The 18,319-nt window shown below is 42.2% G+C and overlaps 1 protein-coding gene across 1 annotated transcript in view; it reads left to right on the top strand.

Moving 5' to 3' along the window:
• Positions 1–18,319, top strand: part of RFX4 (regulatory factor X4) — a 134,497-nt gene that overhangs the window by 113,506 nt on the left and 2,672 nt on the right. Inside the window, 2 exon segments of the mRNA XM_056800637.1 lie at positions 6,221–6,383; positions 7,159–7,297. Coding sequence (XP_056656615.1) covers positions 6,221–6,383; positions 7,159–7,297 — 302 coding nt within the window.

The raw sequence follows: 18,319 nt of genomic DNA on the forward strand, positions 1-18,319 counted from the left end.
TGTGTCTATCTGTAATATGGCTTACTATGAATTAGCTCACCATTTGCCTTTTTAAGACACTTTTAAGTTCTCCAAAAGTAAGTTTCCATCATCAAAATCCTGACGCTTGTCAGAGCATGTTCGGGGCACTCATAAATCTTTGTCTTGTTTCTAAAATCCTCTGATGCAAAGTAGAGTTTCGTGGAAGCTCCAGCTTTATAGGTGAATGACTGTTGGGTCTATCCACCCAAGCATTTCTTTTTAAGACTATAAACTTTAACTATTTGAAAAGGAAGGCAAAATCTAGGTATGTGAAACAGAAATTGACCTCTAGGCAAATGTGATCATGTTAAAAAAATTATCATGCCTGATGAAAAGTTGTAGTGTCATAGACTTAGAGATGAAAAGGATGTTAAAAGTCATTTAGTTAAACTCTCTCATTTTATAGATTAAGAAACTGAGGCCCAGGGAGGAAAAGGGAATTATCCAAGGTCACATGCTTGGTAAATGGCACAGACAAGATTCAAACATAGGTGCTACAAGTCCAGAGTCAGAAGCTAGATGGTTCAGCAGATAGAAAGCTGGACCTGGAATCAGGAACACTTGAGTCCTTTTCATCTCCTGTTTCTGCTCTGTGCATGAACAAAGAATGGTTTTCCCATTTTTAAATACAATACAACTTTGTTTTAAATGTAAAAATCATTCTTAGCTCTCAGGTTGACTCTTAGAATGGGAAACTCCCAGATAATGTATTTCCTTCTAACAGATCTTCCTGATTTCAGAATCTTAGCATAGAGCCTAGCATACAGTCGGTGCTTCATAGGTGCTTATTTCCTTCCCTTCTCCTCCCCTCCCTTCCACTACCCTACAATGCTCCATTCCTTAGGACTTTTTTTTTTTAATTAAACACTTCAATCAATACTATGTATTGGTTCCAAGGCTGAAGAATGGTAAGGGCTGGGCAATGGAGGTTAAGTGACTTGCCAGGATCACCCAGCTAGGAAGTATCTGAAGCTAGATTTGAACCTAGGACCTCCCATCTCTAGGCCTGACTCTCAATCCATTGAGCCACTCACCTACCCCTGTGTAGGACTTTTTCAATAGAGTTGCCCAGAGTAACTGTTTAGTTATTTCCTGTCCTTTCCCCCAAACTTTCCAGACCTAAGAAAATAGAGGGGAAAATAATATCATTCTTCGCATCCTTCCCCTTCTTTATCCTAAACCCTAATTCCCTACACCAAACCTATACAGCATTTGAAATTCCTGCCTTTCTTTCAAGAAAATGGAACATGGCAGCCAGCCTGTTTAGCATGACACTGGGATGCAATTCTTTAACTTCTGTTCAAAGTTGCATTATTGGCTTGTTTATTGTCTTGGACTGGGTCATCCCTGGGTTTGAGGACCTTCCATCTGTACCTTTTATAGGTTACTGGAGTCCTTCCTTACTTCTGGCATTGGCCATAAAAGTTAACCATTTAACTAGTATTTTAAACTGCCCCCATTCACTTCGCCTGACACAAAGACGGCAAATTAAATTGGGGGTGATTCTATGATGCTTTTCTGAAGGAAAAGTAGATCCATATAAATGGTCTCCTGGCAGAACCTCAAGCCTGTGGGGCCACCTTTCTCTGTGCATCCCCTCCCCTATTTGAAGAAGATTCCCAAAGGATGATGGGCCCTCATTCTTTCCAAATGACAAAAGCCCCATTAATGATTATTTCAACGGCCAGCCCCCTCATCAGTATATGGTGGACCCCCTGGGCCAGGCAGCAGAGCCTGCCGTTACTCATTGGCTCATGGAATTGTCCTCAGAAGCCTTAGACATGACGCATTTCCAAGAGCTGGGTGTGCTTGTTTACTAATCCATAACGGATTCTTCTCCCCCATCTTAGCCCCCGCAAAGGAGTAAAAGAGGAAATTTATACCAGGATGCCAAACTCGCTGTTACCTTCTCAGCTAGTGTGAGAGCACTTTTGTGACCTCTAGACATAGAGCAGTGGGCTGGGGCTGAATGCTTCCCCACTGCATTTCACTGGGATGAGACCCGGATCTGCGATTGCAGGGATGGTAGGCAACATCTGCCAACTACCACCCAGGGGACCAAAGCCCATCCACCTCTTGTTTCTAGGCTAGGGGGAGCAAAGAATGGTTTTCCCATTTTTATATACAATTATTTTAAAATATAAAAATCATTCTTAGATCTCTGGCTGACTCCTGACATGGGCAACTCCCAGATGAGGCAACTCTTAATGCAAGTTAGCATCTTCTATAAAATTCTATTCTTTTTTTTTTTAACCCTTACCTTATTTCTTAGAATCAATACTATGTATTGGTTCCAAGGCAGAAGAGTGATAAGGGCTAGGCAATGGGGGTCAAGTGACTTGCCCAGGAAGTGTCTGAGGCTAGATTTAAACCCAGGACCTCCCATCTCCAAGTCTGGCTCTCTATCTACTGAGCCACCAACTTGCACCCCTTAGTATCAATTCTAAGAGAGAAGATCAGTAAGGGTTAGGCAACTGGACTTAAAAGATTTGTCCAGGGTCACACAGCTAGGAAGTCTCTGAGCCCAGATTTGAACCCAAGTTTTCTTGAGTTCAGGCCTGGTACTCTGTCCATTGTACTACCTAGCTGCCCTGCAAATTCTGTTCTTAAAAGACTTAGAGCACGAAGCTAAGTTAAGCAATTTACCTGAGGCTGAGGTTTCCAGTTCCCATCTTGGTTCCAGAGGATTGATGATGTCTGGCACTCTTCAGCAGAGAGGCATGATGGACTCATGATACATAATTTTTTGGAAGCAGCCAATGTAGAAATTCATTTTGCTTGACTGCATATTTTCACAAGAGGGAAAAAAGAAGTTCCTAGTTTCTCCTGGCTTCAAGGCTAGCTCTCCATCCATGGAAAGGACATGCTACCACTTTCCCTGCGAACAGGCATCAGTTTTGCTTCCTTTGGTCATTTGGATTTTGTTATAGTGTTATTAGTAAACTGGTTGATCACCCACTTGAAGTTTTCTTGGGAGGCATCATGGCACCATGGAAAATAAGCTAAATTCAGGATCAAAAGGACCTGAGTTCAAATCCTGACCCTTCCACATACTGTCTGTTACCTTTCTCAAGTCACTGAGTTTCTCCAGGTCTCAGATTCCTTTTCTGGACCAGGAGGCATTATATACTAGATGGAAGGTCTCAAACTACAGTCTGGAAAAGGCCTGCAAACAGCTCAAATTTGATTAAATTATAATTGGGAAATGTTTAACAAGATAAAAATGATACCACATAGATATTGTGATTTGTATAGTTTTCTAAGTCAGTTGGAGGGCCAGGAATCTGTTTTGATTTGAGTTTGACACCACTGGACAAAATGACCTCTAAGGTCACCTTCATCTCTAAGTCAAGGATCCAGACAAATTGTGTGGAAAGTGGGAAGATTTGGAGTCAAAAGACCTTGAACCTCAGCCTTTCTGCTCATCACCCTTGCAATCTTCAGGAAAATCGCCTAACTATGCTAAGCCTATAAAATGAGGGGATTGGGTTAAATGATTCCTAAAGTCTTCCAGCTTTAATTTGGTGATTCTAAGTCGATGTTCTTTACCCAAAATATCCTATATTCAAAATCTATTAGTAGCATAGAATGTTTGAACTGGGAAGAAATTCAGAGTCCGTGTAGTCCAACCATTACATTTTAAAGAAGAAAAAACTGAGTCCCCAAAAGAGGAAATGATTTGGCAAAAGTGATATAGCCAATAAAATGGCAAAGATGAAACCCAAACCATAGGAATCCATTTTTTTCCTTTCCTTTCCTTTCCTTTTCTCTTCTCTTCTCTTCTTTTCTTTTCTTTCCTCTCCTTTTCTTTTCTTTTCTCTTCTTTCCTTTCCTTTGCTTTGCTTTTCTTTTCTCTTCTTTTCTTTTCTTTTCTTTTCTTTTCTTTTCTTTTCTTTTCTTTTCTTTTCTCCTTACTTTCTGTCTTAGTAATAACTCTTAGGACAGAAGGGCAAGACCTAGGCAATTGAGGTTATGTGGTTTGCCCAGAGACATACACCTAGGAAGTATCTGAGACCACATTTGAACCCAGGCCCTCCCAACTCCATGTGCCACCTAGCTTGCCTAGGAGCCCATTTTCAAGAAATTTCACCATGTTTCTGTTTTTGGAATTCCCATATCCAATGAAATTCCTTCTTCATAGCCATTCTCCTACCTTCACTCAGATGTTGCCAGTTCTTACCATTTAGAGAAAAACATCCTTCTGCTCCTTGTCTAAGTCCTTTAAAAAAAATCCAAGGGAAATCTCAATGCTTTCATTTGTTTTCTAATGGTTGGTTCATTCTTATCCCAACTATCCCACTCCTAATTCTTTTTTTTTAATTTAATTTTTAAATTTTGTTCCATGATTCCATGATTCATGTTTTCTCTCTCTCCTTATCCCTCCCCCCTCCTAGAGTTGACAAGCAATCCCACTGGGTTATACATATGTTATATATATATATAATAGATATAATCATTTGAACCCATTTCCATATTATTCATTTTTGTAAAAGAGTAATCCTTTAAACCAAAACCCCAAATCACATACCCATATAAACAGATGATAAATCATATGTTTTTCTTCTGCATTTCTGTTCCCACAGTTCTTTCTCTGGGTGTGGATAGCGTTCTTTCTCATAAATCCCTCAAAATTGTCCTGGATCACTGCATTGCTTTTAGTAATAAAATCAATTTCATTTAATTGTTCTATAATGTTACAGTTTTAGTGTATAATGAACTCCTGGTTCTGCTTATTTCACTCTGAATCAGTTAATGTAGATCTTTTCAGTTCTTTTAGAAATCAATCAATTCATTATTCTTTATAGCACAATAGTATTCCATCACCAACATATACCACACTTTGTTCAGCCATTCCCCAATCAAAGGGCATCCCCTCATTTTCCAATTTTTTGCCACCACAAAAAGCTCAGCTACGAATATTCTTGTACAAATAGATCCTTGCCCAGATTTTTTTATTTCTTTGGGTTATAAACCCAGTACCCACTCCCAATTCTTATAAAGTTATGAGTGTCCTATGCTTTTTTGTGAAAGGATCAATGTTACAAAATGTTAGAATGGCAGAGTTTAGATAATAAAATCCTTTAAAGATGTGGCTTATTTAAGACCTTGATGATTTTTAGAAGAGAAGCAGGCCAGTTATTCTCCATACCCAACACCCAAGGGATGAATTCTAATCCTTTTGAATGCTTTCGTGCCCTTCTGCATCCTTCATTGCATTCCAGAAAAACCAAACCTCTAAGATAATTCAAACTTATACTTTATACTTAGGGCAAATCATACTTGGGAAATTTCTCCCTTGGAGGTGGTGAGAATATGGTGCTTGTAATGGTCAGCTTTGGAGCTTGATTCAGAGAAGAGCTATCTGCAAAGCAAACACTTTGAGGTGGAAGACACCACAGAATTTAGCTAATCCAGCCCCTTCCCTGATATAGGATCATGACCTAAGAATACAGAATGAATGCCAATTCGGTTTCTATCTATACATCTCCATTGACAGAGAACTCATTCCTACAGATCAGAATCCATTCATTGACTTTGAACAGCTCTATTTATAGGGAAGGTGGTACTTATATCAAACTAAAATCTGCCTCCCTGTGGCTTCAAATATCCACAACTTTGGGTTTTGCCCTTTGGGGCCAACCACATTCCTTTTCCTCTGGAACATATTCAATACCACCGACCATGTCCTATCTCTAACTTCTGTTTTCCAAAGTAAACATCCCTAGTTCTTCCCACTGGTTCTCCTATGACCCTGTGTCCAGTCTCCCCTGTCTCTTGACTGTCTTGATCTGGAGAAACCTTGGTTTATAACTCAGACTAAGTGCTGATCCTAAGTCTCAACATTCTCCAACTTTCCTCTGAGCAACGTTTTCTTCTACTATTCATTCCAGCTCAATGTTTGTACTCCTATTAGATCAAGACAAGGTCATTTGAAAATGTTTTTTTTAATTAGAAAAAAAATGTAAACATTCATCATTGCCCAACATGCTGTGATCTCTACCAAAATAGGCTTGTTAAATTCTTGACCTCAGATTACTTAAAGGTGATCATGATTCTTTTCATTGCATTTCAATTGCATTGACTTGGCTAAATATCCCTTCCTTCTCTTCCTTGGGGTCCATGACAAGAGAATGGAGAGATGGTACTGGAAGCCTGTGGTTGGGCTCAGTGGCAGACGAGCACCATTTTGTCTTAACAGGAGCAATGCAGTCCTACACCTGGTCCCTTACATACACAGTGACAACGGCTGCTGGTTCTCCTGCTGAAAGCTCCCAACAGCTGCCCTGTATGAGAAGCACTCATGTACCTTCTTCCTCAGTCACCCATCGGATACCAGTCTATCCCCACAGAGAGGAGCATGGGTAGGTTACTTTTCTTTCTTTCTTTTTTTAATCTTTATCTTCTGTCTTAGAATCAATAGCAAGTATTGGTTGTAAGGCAGAAGAATGGTAATGGATGGACAATGGGGTTAAGTGACTTACCTAGGGTCATGTAGTCCATCACTTTCTCAAACCTTTTGGTTTCAAGATCCCCTTATTCTCTCAAAGAAATTATTGAGGATCCCAAAGAACTTTAGTTTAAGTAGGTTACATTTATTGATATTTACTGGATTAGGAATTAAAATATATTAGTGTTATTATGAAAAAGTTTTTCCCAAACAGATCACCTCAAAGGGTATCTGGGGCCCTCCTAGAGACCCTAGACCATACTTTAAGAGCTACTGCTCCAAGGAAACAAAGAAGTCAGAGCCTGAGCTAAGAATTCCTATTAATCTTTCCCCTCCCAGATGTTCTTTATGCCCTTTGGAGTTGAGGATTCCCTCTGGAAGAAGGACTTACAAAGGCTGACCAGGCTAGGAGGGTCTTTTATGAATCTGTTCAAAAGGCAGTGAACTCAGGTTACTTGCCATCACTGGTCTTCCAGCCTATGGACAACATGGTGTGGTCCACCAAGGAGCAGGGCAATGAGCATTGGCTGGTTGGTAGAGAGACATAATTGGAGGTGTGTCAAGTGATGGTGATGAGGAGAAGCCAGACAAGCCGGATGGTCCATAGACTGAGAATCTAGGCTTAATGATCTTAGACATTTGAAGTATCAAACTGAGCTGCCATATTTGCACTACTCATTGCCTTCTAGCTACACTGGGAGTTACAACTATGGAACGTATAGCAACCAGCATCCTCACCCAATGCAGAGTCAGTACCCTTCCCTACCACATGACACGGCCATTTCGGGGCCACTCCATTATTCTCCGTACCACAGGGGCTCCTCACAGGTAAGGTTACTTTCTTACTTCATTACAAGCTTTGTATGTTTGGTGTCAAGTCAAATTATGAAAACATGTGTGAGTGTCATGGAATGTACAGAAGGAGTGGATGATATATTTGATGTTTGCTCTTCTCTCCAGACCCTGGAGTTGTCTTTGGCTCTTCCCTTTCCATCAGTCTGCTCGTCTTCCATATTCATTTAGCCAACACATTTCATTAAGGCAAACAATCAGGAAATTCAATTCTTTTCAAGGAATATCTTATTAAATACTTAGAGATTATAGAGTTAGGACTGGAAGGGACTTTAGAGGCCATTTAATCCAATCCTTTATTTGACAGAGGAGGAAAATATCTGGACAGGTTAAGTGACTTCTCCAAAGCCACCCAGCTAGCAAATGGTCTAGCTAGAACTTGAATCTAGGTCCAAATCCAGCATTTTTTCAACTGCTTTAATTAAAGGACACTATTTCTTTTTACCAAATAGATTAAAGAAACAAAAACATGATTAAACTTAATTTTTTGAATTAATATTTATGTTAAAGATGAGATGAAAAGCACTTTTTTTCTTCAGAAAATGTAGAGCATTCTTGATGAAATCTATATGTACACTTATTGCTTCATGCTAATTTCCTTGCTTTGGGTCTTAATCCTTTCCAAACCAACTTGGAGAATTGGTCCTGGAGCCAGGAAGACGAGTTCAAATCCAGTCCCAGACATCCACTAGCTCTGTGACCCTGAGCAAGTCACTTAACCTCTAGTTGCCTCAGCTTCTTCAAGTTAAAACTAAGGGATTTTCTGCTTATTAATCAGTGGATCTAATTCCCCAAGCATTCTAATTATACAAAGTTGGGTGTAGTTTTTCCTTCATTCGGAACTTCTTTCTTGATATTATTTCCCTTTATTTTCCAAAAATCTTCCATTCCTGTGATTGCTTTTATATCTCCTCGTGGACAATAGCTGCTTGTTCTTCTTTCGGTGAAAGAAAAGGCAGTTTTAGGAAAGGAATCATCTCCTCCACTTGAAACCTTTTCTTCAGCCTTCATAAAGAATTTATTTAGACAAGTTATCTCATTATCTCCATTATTAGGCATCCTCATTAACTCCATGTTTCTCATTAATAGGCAGTATACTGTGATGGAAAGATCATTGGATGAGGACTCAGGAGACATGGGTTCAAAGCCCATCTGTGTTATTAACAACCTGTGACAAGCTGAGCCATAACTAGGGGAAGGCAACTGGGACTTTGCCTCAGGGCACTGAAATTTAGAACTTGCTTATATTACTAATAGAAATAAGTGACTAGTTATCAAGAATAATTAGATAAAATAGGAAAGTACTGGATAGCATGCGTCACACTACTCCCTGTAGCCCCACTTCAGGTGAGAGCCTCCCTGACCCAGCTCTGTCTGTCTTCCCTTGATGGTAGTGGGTCATAATGTCTCCAGGGTCTCTTCCCATAGGGATTAGGGTCATAAGATCTTTGTCTCTCCATTATGGGACAATGTTTTGGGATCTCTCCCTCTCCTCCACCCCCTACCCCCCATGAAATCTTGTGTCTGGAAGTCTGAACTCTATTCAGAAGGTCTCCCTGCCACTCAACTGAATTTGTCTTTAAAAGTTGATGGGAAGGGCAGCAAGATGGCTCAGTGGATAGTCAGGTCTGGAGATGGGAAGTCCTGGGTTCAAATCTGGCCTCAGACACTTCCTGGCTGTGTGATCCTGGGCAAGTCGTTTAACCCCAATTGCCTTCTCTTTCTCATCTTCTGCCTTGAAACCAATATATAGTATTGATTCCAATGGGGGAGAAAAGAATTTTTATAAAGCTGATTGGAGGTTGTCTTCTTGTTTCCTGCTATAGGCACATTTTGGGGTACTTGTTCCAGGCAACAGTATGGCTAGTGACATCTATTGGCACAGTTTCACTGACCTTGTTCCTGTTCTTCACACACTGCTGCCTCTCTGGTTTGATACTAGATGTCCCTCCCCCCTGGGATGTCTCCCTCCTCCCCTCTGCCTCTTGGAATCCCTGATTTATTTTAAGAAACAGCTCAAGCAAGAGTTTTCTCCCTAGAACTACTCAAAATCAAAACAGATCTGTGTATAGTTGAGTGTGAGTTTCCCTAGGTGAAGGAAAGCCCTCGAGGGAAGGGGCTGTTACATTTTTGGATTTGTATTTCTAATGTCTAGCACGACACGCCCCCTGACTTGTACCATCCACCATTTTGTAAATGGAGAAACTTTGGCACATGGCACATGGCCATGGAGAATCCGTTCACCAAGTTGCCACCAATCTGGGTAGAGTTAAAAATCTGGCAGAGCGTCTTAGTTTCCCTGCATATCCCCTTCCCTTTCTGTTAGCTGAGAGAAAATGGCTCTTTCTATCCACTGAGCCACCTAACTGCCCCCCCCACAAGATGGCTCATGTTGGGAGCATTCTGTTCCTTTTGTAACAGCTCCTCTTCTCCACTCTCTCCTTCTTTGTGCTTTTTTTTTTAAGAATTTTCCTTTTTTTTAAACCCTTACCTTCCATCTTGGAGTCATTACTGTGTATTGGCTCCAAGGCAGAAGAGTGGTAAGGGCTAGGCAATGGGTGTCAAGTGACTTGCCCAGGGTCACACAGCTAGGAAGTGGCTGAGGCCAGATTTGAACCTAGGACCTCCCGTCTCTAGGCCTGGCTCTCAATCCATGGAGCTACCCAGCTGCCCCCTTTTTTCTTTCTTTCTTACTTGTCCCATCAAGGTAGAATCCCAATGGAACTGACTCTATAATATCCTTTACTCAGTCCCCTTATCTTCTCTCTTTAGCTGATGCCCTTAGTGCCCATAGTGTAAGAAGTTCAAGATCTTGACTGTATCATGCCTCATTGCTCCACCCTTTCCAATGCACCCAAGAGTTGTAATCACTAGGTTAGGTGATATCAGGAGTGTGTTGGTGGCAATGTTTAATGACTGGCTTTCCAAAAAAACATATTTAGGATTCATTCTTTAAAGCTTAATTTGCATTCTTAAAAAAAAAAACTCTTACTTTCTGTCTTAGTAACAACTCCAAGACAGAAGGGCAAGGGCAAGGCAAATGGGGTTATGAGACTTGCCCAAGGTCACACAGCTAGGAAACGTCTGAGGCCAGATTTGAACCCAGGTTCTCCCAACTCCAAGCCTGGCTCTCTATTTAATGTGCCACTTCACTGCCCCTTAATTTGCCTTATTAACATTTTCTTAATTCTAGATAACTAACAAAATAACAAATCAAGCCTTGGTTTGTAGCATTTGCTGATTTCTGATAAATAAATGCTCACATTGAAAATTTAACAATTTACTTTTACAAGCCACGGAACAACTATGAGTTATGAAATGGCTCCAGTGACATCTTCTTGTACATTTATTTGCAACAAAATTTAAAACTTTACCAACCTATCTTAAAATAGGCCCCCTTAGGGATGGGCAGCTGGGTGGCTCAGTGAATTGAAAGGTAGGCCCAGAGACAGGAGATCTTGGGTTCAAATCTGGTCTCAGATACTTCAAGCTGGGTGACCCTGGACAAGTCACTTAATCCCCATTGCCTAACCCTGCTCTACTTCTGCCTTGGAACCAATACCCAGTAAAGATTCTAAGACAGAAGGTAAGGGTTTTTAAATGAACAGACTTCCTAACAAAACCTAGAGGTTACCTTTCCATATGGTTTGGAAAATCTAGAGGTGTCCACAATCTGATTGTATCTGTTTGTCCATTCTCTCCCTTGGGATATCTCATGGGCTGAGAGTTGTTAAATCACCTCCTTGGCTCTTTGCAAGTGGGAATCACATCTGGCTGAGAGCCTTCATCAGTAGACATTTGACAAAGTTCATCCCTATCATTTCATTTCTACTTTTCCTAATTTAATTCATTAAGCATTTACAATACATGCAAGGTAGTCTGTGCGGTGGTGGGGCCACAAACACAAACAAAATACAGTCCCTGACCTCAAGGAGCTTACAGCCACCTGGACCATCCAACCCAGTACTCTCTTCCTTTATCGTCTCTCTAACTTTCCAAGTTCTTATCTCTGTGTGAGATAAGTGAAAAAGAGTATTGGGCTGGGGCTTGACAATCTTTTTCAGACATCTATCATCAAATCACAAGCACTTATAAACGCTTTTTCATTCACTCATCACTCAGTGCCCAGTTTTTCCTTCTGGTATATATCAAGGCATGTGAATAAAAAAAGTATGATTCCAGCTTCACATCTGTGGAGCCTGGAAGAGATCACTAAAAGCTTCTTTGATTACATCATATTTTGAATAGTTCATATACCTCAGAGGCAGGAAAATATGGCCATAACACACAGAGCGCTTGGCGTAAATGGGTGTGTTTTGATTTCCATCTGAAGTGTCGAGGGAGAGTCTTTGGGTGATCCCCAGACAAGCACAGGCATTGGTTCCACTAGGTCATCACCTGGGGCATTCATTATAGGTTTCTAGCTGCGTCAGGAAGAGATGCCAGCATCCAAGGTGCTGAGGCTCCTGGGATCAGAAGCCCTGTTCTGTTGAAAGATCCTAATGATGGCTGCGAATGACCTTGCAGAGGATCACAGAATCTCAGATCCCATTGAATCCAACTTGACTTCTCTTTATCATGCCCCTAACCAATGGCCATCCAGCTTCCCTTTGAAGACCACCAGTAATGGGGAATAGATCCTCCTAGAGTGTGAGTGAGTCCAATTTGGCAGTGCAATCCAAACAGGTTGACTGAGAATGAAAGGGAAAATGAGATCCCACCTTCCTTCCGTTCTTTTCTTTCCCTCCTTCCTCCTCCCTGGTCTCTTTCTTTCATGAAATCCCAGAAGTTCTTATACTTACTTCATAGACAGAGGGAGAAATAAATGGCTTTTGAAGTCTCAGAGGGTTCCATTTTGCCAACACTGATCTTAGGGTAGCTGGGAATTACCCAGAAAAGGCTAATCCTCTTTTGCAGGCTGAGAAATCATATTACCTGAATGCTGTTACCTATAACAGCTACAGAGGCTGACTGATCAAATCTTCTGAAGCAGGGCTAGGGCTGAGTTGTGGACCCAATTGCTTCCCTTGGCTTCACTGTTGAATTCTGCAGGGACTAAGACAAGATCCCTCTCAGACAAGGTCCCTCATAACCACGGAGGTTTCTCCATTTACAAAGTGACAGATAGTACGTACTTGTGGTGGTTTTTGTCATTTACAGAATGATGGATGGTCCATATAGTAAGGGGCCTTCACAGGATGGCTGTGAGGATTGGAAAAACAGTGTCCAGCTTCTCAGAGACTGTCGAAAGATGAAGGACAGAGTGCCATGGGCTGTTCATTTTGTTTTCTTTTGTTTTATTAGTTGCTGGAGAGCTCACACTGCTGGGTCTCCTTCACTCATAGCTTTCTTTGAAATTTAGCAGAGGGAAAATAAATTGAAGAATTAAGTGATCTGACCCTTTTAGATTTCTCTCTCTATAAGTATCCAAAAGAATGGCTATTACAAACTTCCCAAGCATTCAATCAACAAGCATTTATCAGTGGCTATTATATGTCCAGCATTGTGTCAGGTACTGGTGATACTAAAACAAAAAAAGAAAAAGAAAAAGAAAAGAAAAGAAAAACTGGTCCCTGCTTTCTAGAACCTTTTATTCTACAATTTTACACCCTGGAATATTAGTACTGGAAGAGACCTTAAAACATAGAATCTTAGAGCTGGGAGAATACTTAGGATATAAGGTCAGAACTGAGAGGCATCTTAGAACATGGAATGTAAGAACTTGGCGGAATCTTAGAATGTGCAATATTATGTCTAGAGGGGATCTCTCTGAAACTCGGTCTCCTCATTTGTATAATGGGAGAAAAAGATACATTTATTTATCATCCACTAATTGCCAAACAGTTTATAAATATCTTATATAATCCCCACGACTGCTTTGGGAGGCAGATGCTATTATTATCTTCATTTATTTAACAGATGAGGAAACTGAGGCCAACAGAGGTTAAGTGACTTTCCCAGGTTCACAACAACTAGTAAATGTGTGAAGTCAAATTTGAACTTGGGGCTTCCTAATTCCAGAAGCAATGCTCTATACACTATGGTGCTGCCTAGCTGGGAACTAATGACCTCTGAAGTCCCTTCTGGCCCTAAATCTTTGAGACTGACTGACTCGGAACAATAAATATTGAAACCAGAAGGAACATTAGAATATACGGGATTGGAGGAGGATATGGAGACCATGAGGGGAGATGTGAATTTTTCCAAACCCCATAGAAGGGTGGTAAATATCTTTATTTTTGGACTACACTCAACAAATATTTGTTGACCATCGACTGTGTCCACAGCCCCTAAGAGCCTATCTCTTTGACCTAACAAAAGTTACATGCGTACAAAGACATCCAAACTGGGCCAGACACAAAGAGTTGGTCCATTAGATTCACTATGCCTTGTCCATATGGCCATACCACATGTTGAGAACTAGAAATATCAATGTTGCCCTTCATGTGGCATTTAGATAGAACCAGATCATCTAGAAGTAGGAACTGGAGTGTCTCAAATTCAGTGGAGAATTAGCAGCTCCCCATTTCTGGCAGAGCCAGGCTGAGCTATTGCAGTCTGGAGGAAGTTTGGCCCTAAATTCCCATTACATGTAGTTTCTCTGAAAAGGGAACCCTGCCCACTTCCTCCAGGTAAAGGTTTTCATATTTACCTAAGAGAACTCAGCTGGTCCATTAGCCCCAAGTCCTTAAGTGACATATTGGGGGATGTTAGCCCAGCTTTCATTAGGAAAACAATTTGTCGCACTCACAGGGTCACCTTTCACCCTCTTGCACAAGCAGCAGCCAGCTTGGCAGAGGACAAGTATAAAGGATTCATTCTTTCTTCCTCCATGTGGAGAAAAATGAGCCCTTGGTACTGGAAATAGTCTCTTAAAATAGCATGTTCTAAGATGGTCCCCCATCCTCCAAGAAAATGGGAGAGGACAGGGCAAAATTCATTCTAAAGTAAAGTTTGGAAGGACCAAAATTCTAACCATTTGATTGGTTTTCCATTACTCTGTCTGTCTGTCTCTCTCTCCTTTCCCTGTGTCTCTGTCTGTCTCTGTCACTGTCTATCTCTGTCTGTGTCTTTCCCTCTATCTCTCTGTCTCTGTCTCTGTCTCTCTCTCTGTCTGTCTCTGTTTCTGTCTCTCTCTCCCTCTCCTCTCCTTTTCCTGTGTCTCTGTTTCTGTCACTGTCTATCTATCTCTGTCGGTCTGTCTGTGTCTGTGTGTGTGTGTCTCTTTTTCCCTCTCTCTCTCTGTCTCTCCCTCTCCCTCCACCCTCTTCCCCTTACAAGGGTTAGGAAGCTCATCTGAATTTAACCATAGTCCCAGCAACAAGTGGGATTTGACCCAGAAAAATGGTAATTTCCTGTCAAGAGCACTCCAACAAGCATGGCCTTTATGCCCAGCCCCAATCTCCAGGCCCCAGTGTTTCGGATTTTGCAAGCTACAGAACCCTTCATGAAAGCCGGAAGCAAAGTGTGAGAGGTGATGTAGGGTGCCTGGGTCAGCATTGGTGCAGATGGCTTTGCTTCAGACATTCTAACAAGGCTGAATAGAAGCTTCCTTGGTTGAGTTAATGGCCAGGCAGGGGCCAGTGGGCACTTTACAAATATTGTCTTTCAATGGTCTCTTCACTCTGGGGAAAATAAGTCACTGACTCATTTGCAATTAGCTGACCTACCAGGACAAAACTTTCCATGTCAGAAGTAGCCATAACAGAATTTGATTGTTGCGTAGGAGATATTTAAAGCTTCGCTGTTTTTTGCTTCTTTGAGCTCATGACCCATCCCCTGGGCACAGCTGTATATGGGGTACTTGGTCAAGCACAAAAGGCACAAATTTTGGTGCCATGTTCCCTTGAAGGAAAATACTCCATCTGCTGGCAAGCAGCCTACATGGGTAAATCTTTTAGGGCCCTACTCTGATGCTGTGCCATCAATCATTTAGTTAATCAAGGAGCAGTTGCTCACCAGGCACCAGGCAGTGCCACAAGTGCTATGAATACAAATACAAAGCAAAAGCCAGTCTCTGCCCTCAAGGAGCTTACATTCTAATGGGGGAGATGGCACAGAAATACTTGTTGGGTTGGTATATGGTAGTTTTAGAGGAGAAGGCTTCAGCAGCTATGGGTGCAGAGAAGAGCCTTCTGAACAAGGTGAGTGTTTGAGCTGAGTCTTGAGGAATGCTAGGGGTTCTGGACAAAGGCAGAGGTCAAATCAACAAGCCACCAAGGGGAGTGAGTAATCCTTAGCCCTTCAGGGTGATGCCAGCAGAATGAGAGCTCTGGCAGGTCTTCCAGAGCATCAGACACTATTTAACATTATAACCAGGTATGTTATCAGTGAGAGACAGAGCAGCTTGATGGGAAAATACCATAAGATGACCTTGGTTGAACGCTGGCTCTGCTCTGTACTACCTACTTCATTACAGATGAGGAATCAACCCATAAGCATTCATCAAGTGCCTACTATGTGTCAGGCACTGGATGTAAAAGCAGAAATGAAGGAGAAATGAAGGCAGCTGGGTGGCTTAGTGGGTTGAGAGCCAGGTCTAGAAACAGGAGGTCCTAGGTTCAAATCTGACCTCAGACACTTCCTAGCTGTGTGACCCTGGGCAAGTCACTTGACCCCCATTATCTAGCCTTTACCACTCTTCTGTCTTGGAACCAACACACATTGATTCTACAATGGAAGGGAAGGATTTAAGAAAAAAAGAAATGAAGGAGTCCCTGCCTGCAACGTACTTATATTTTATTAGATGTCACTTAACCTTTCTGCATTTCTAAGGGGATTGGACTATGTGATTTTGAAGGTCCATATCACCTCCAAAGTTGGCCTTTCTCTTTCCTTCCCTTTCTGATACTGCCACTAAGGCTGATTAAATCACTGCTTGAAGGTGATGCTACCATGATGCCCACCACACCAGAGACAGTCTGTGTCTGCCACAGACAGAGAGAGTGCAAGCTTCTCTGAAGGCAAAGACAGACACATTTTATTTTTTGTCTTTGTATGCCTAGGATGTAGCACAGTGCCTGGATTATAGTAGATTATTTGAATATATTTCTATTCAGTTGAATTGCCTCAAGGGGGATGAAGTTTTTGGCCACAGCAACTGTTACAGGTCGATAGAAGCATTTTTGTGATCTACATTGGTGGGGGAAGTACCCACATGGATGAATTTCCAAGTCCACTGAGGTACCCAAGGGTGAGGACAAATGAGCACCCATTGTCAGGGACAGACCCAGGCAGAATTTGCAGGCATGCCAGCCCATAAGAGATGTGCCAACTGGCTAAGGGAATCCCCTGTTCAGGCTCTGAGGCTGGGTAGGGCAACAGTAAGGGCTGCTACAATGACTTGATGAAGGAGCCCCACCTACTGTGCTCCCCCTCTTTGTTTAAATGCAGGATGGGGTCACCTCACTCTATCAGGGGCAGGGGACTGACCAGGAAGCAGAAAGAGAGACCCTACTGGCAGAGCACTAAGGAAGTATCATGGAAGGATCCTCTATGCAAAGTGAAGTATCCATCTGTAATATGAACCATTATCCTGACCCCAATTTTTCACTTTCTCATTTGGAGTTTTGTTTTCTGAAAGTAAAGTCCACCTTGCAAAGGCTGCTCTAATTAGACTCCCTTGTTTTGATTCAGTCATTTCAGTCATGTCTGACTCTTCATGACTCCATTTGGGGTTTTCTTGATGCAGATACCTAAGTGGTTTTCCATTTCATTCTCTAGCACATTTTCCAGATGAGGAAACTGAGGCAAGCTGATTGAAGAGACTTGTCCAGGGTCACAGAGCTAATAAACACCTGAGGCTAGATTTGAACTCAAGAAGATGAGTCTTCCTGACTCCAGGCCCAATGCTCTAGCCACTGCACTACCTAGCTGCCCTGAAAGCCCAAGATAGAAGATCACCCTTTTAGATTAGGAGGCTTACCTGTCTGCATTCTTAGTGGTCTGTTGTAGTGGCTCCCTAAAAGCCATAACACATTAATATTGCTGTCACAGCATAGAGCAGAAGAAAAAAAAAAGATCCAGCTTTCTCCCACAGGGCTAAAGATCTGATAGAGAGATCCACAAAATAGGGTTTGCTCTTCTCCAGTCTCCTTGGCAACAGCCCCTGATTCTTTCTCCTGGTGCTCCTAGTCACCACCCACGCCCTTCCTCCTACCCAGCTGTTCATTTGACAGCATGGCTGCTGGGTCAGGTGGGCCTAGCCCCATTAGGGAATCCATCCTAGAGGCTGAGATCCCCCTTTCAAGGTTGAGCCACAAGTGGCCAGTTTTCTGTCCACCATCTTTGGCCCTAACAGCTCTTCTCTCTGCTTTTCAGGTTTTTTCCAACCTTGGGTTTCTCTCACAGGAGAAAGACTTGATTCCTTTTGGCTGCCTTGATTGGAAGGGGCAGTCATTGTTGTCATCTTCCCTTCCTTCCCTGCTGTCCAGGCTTCAGCCTGTCTGTCTCCCCTACAGGAGGCAGACCCCTACCTAATCTCTCTGGTCCCTACTTTCCAACTGTCAGGAAAGACAGATGGGGAGCAGAAGAATCCACACACCAACACTTTCCTTTACTCCCTGCCTTCTCTCCAGCCCCAAAGGATTGGCTCTCCTCCATACTGGAGTGGCCCTTAGCACAGCAAGACTTAGGGTAGTTTCAACTGGCAGAAGAGTCTTCCAGGGGAGCCTCCACCTCCTCCCTCTCCTCTCCTTTGCTAGTGCTAAAAAGGGGCTGATTTGCATAGCTGTTGTGGCAGCCTAGGAGAATGAATGGGAACATAGCCCAGCAGTGTCTACTGTCATTAGAACAAATCTCTAATCTTAGGAGCCTTCTCTCCTTGGAGCCATTTTACCTGTGCATCCAGTCTTCCCAAAACTCCCATGATTTATCTTCTCTCAACCCCTGAATTCTCCCCTTTTCTTTGGAATCCACTTCACTCATCTTAACAGCCAGCCCTAATGTTATCATCCATTACTCGGAGGGCCACCGAGGACTCCTGTGACTTTAAGCCAA

Source organism: Monodelphis domestica, chromosome 5 (genome assembly GCF_027887165.1).
Source record: "Monodelphis domestica isolate mMonDom1 chromosome 5, mMonDom1.pri, whole genome shotgun sequence".
Taxonomy (NCBI): Eukaryota; Metazoa; Chordata; class Mammalia; order Didelphimorphia; family Didelphidae; genus Monodelphis; species Monodelphis domestica.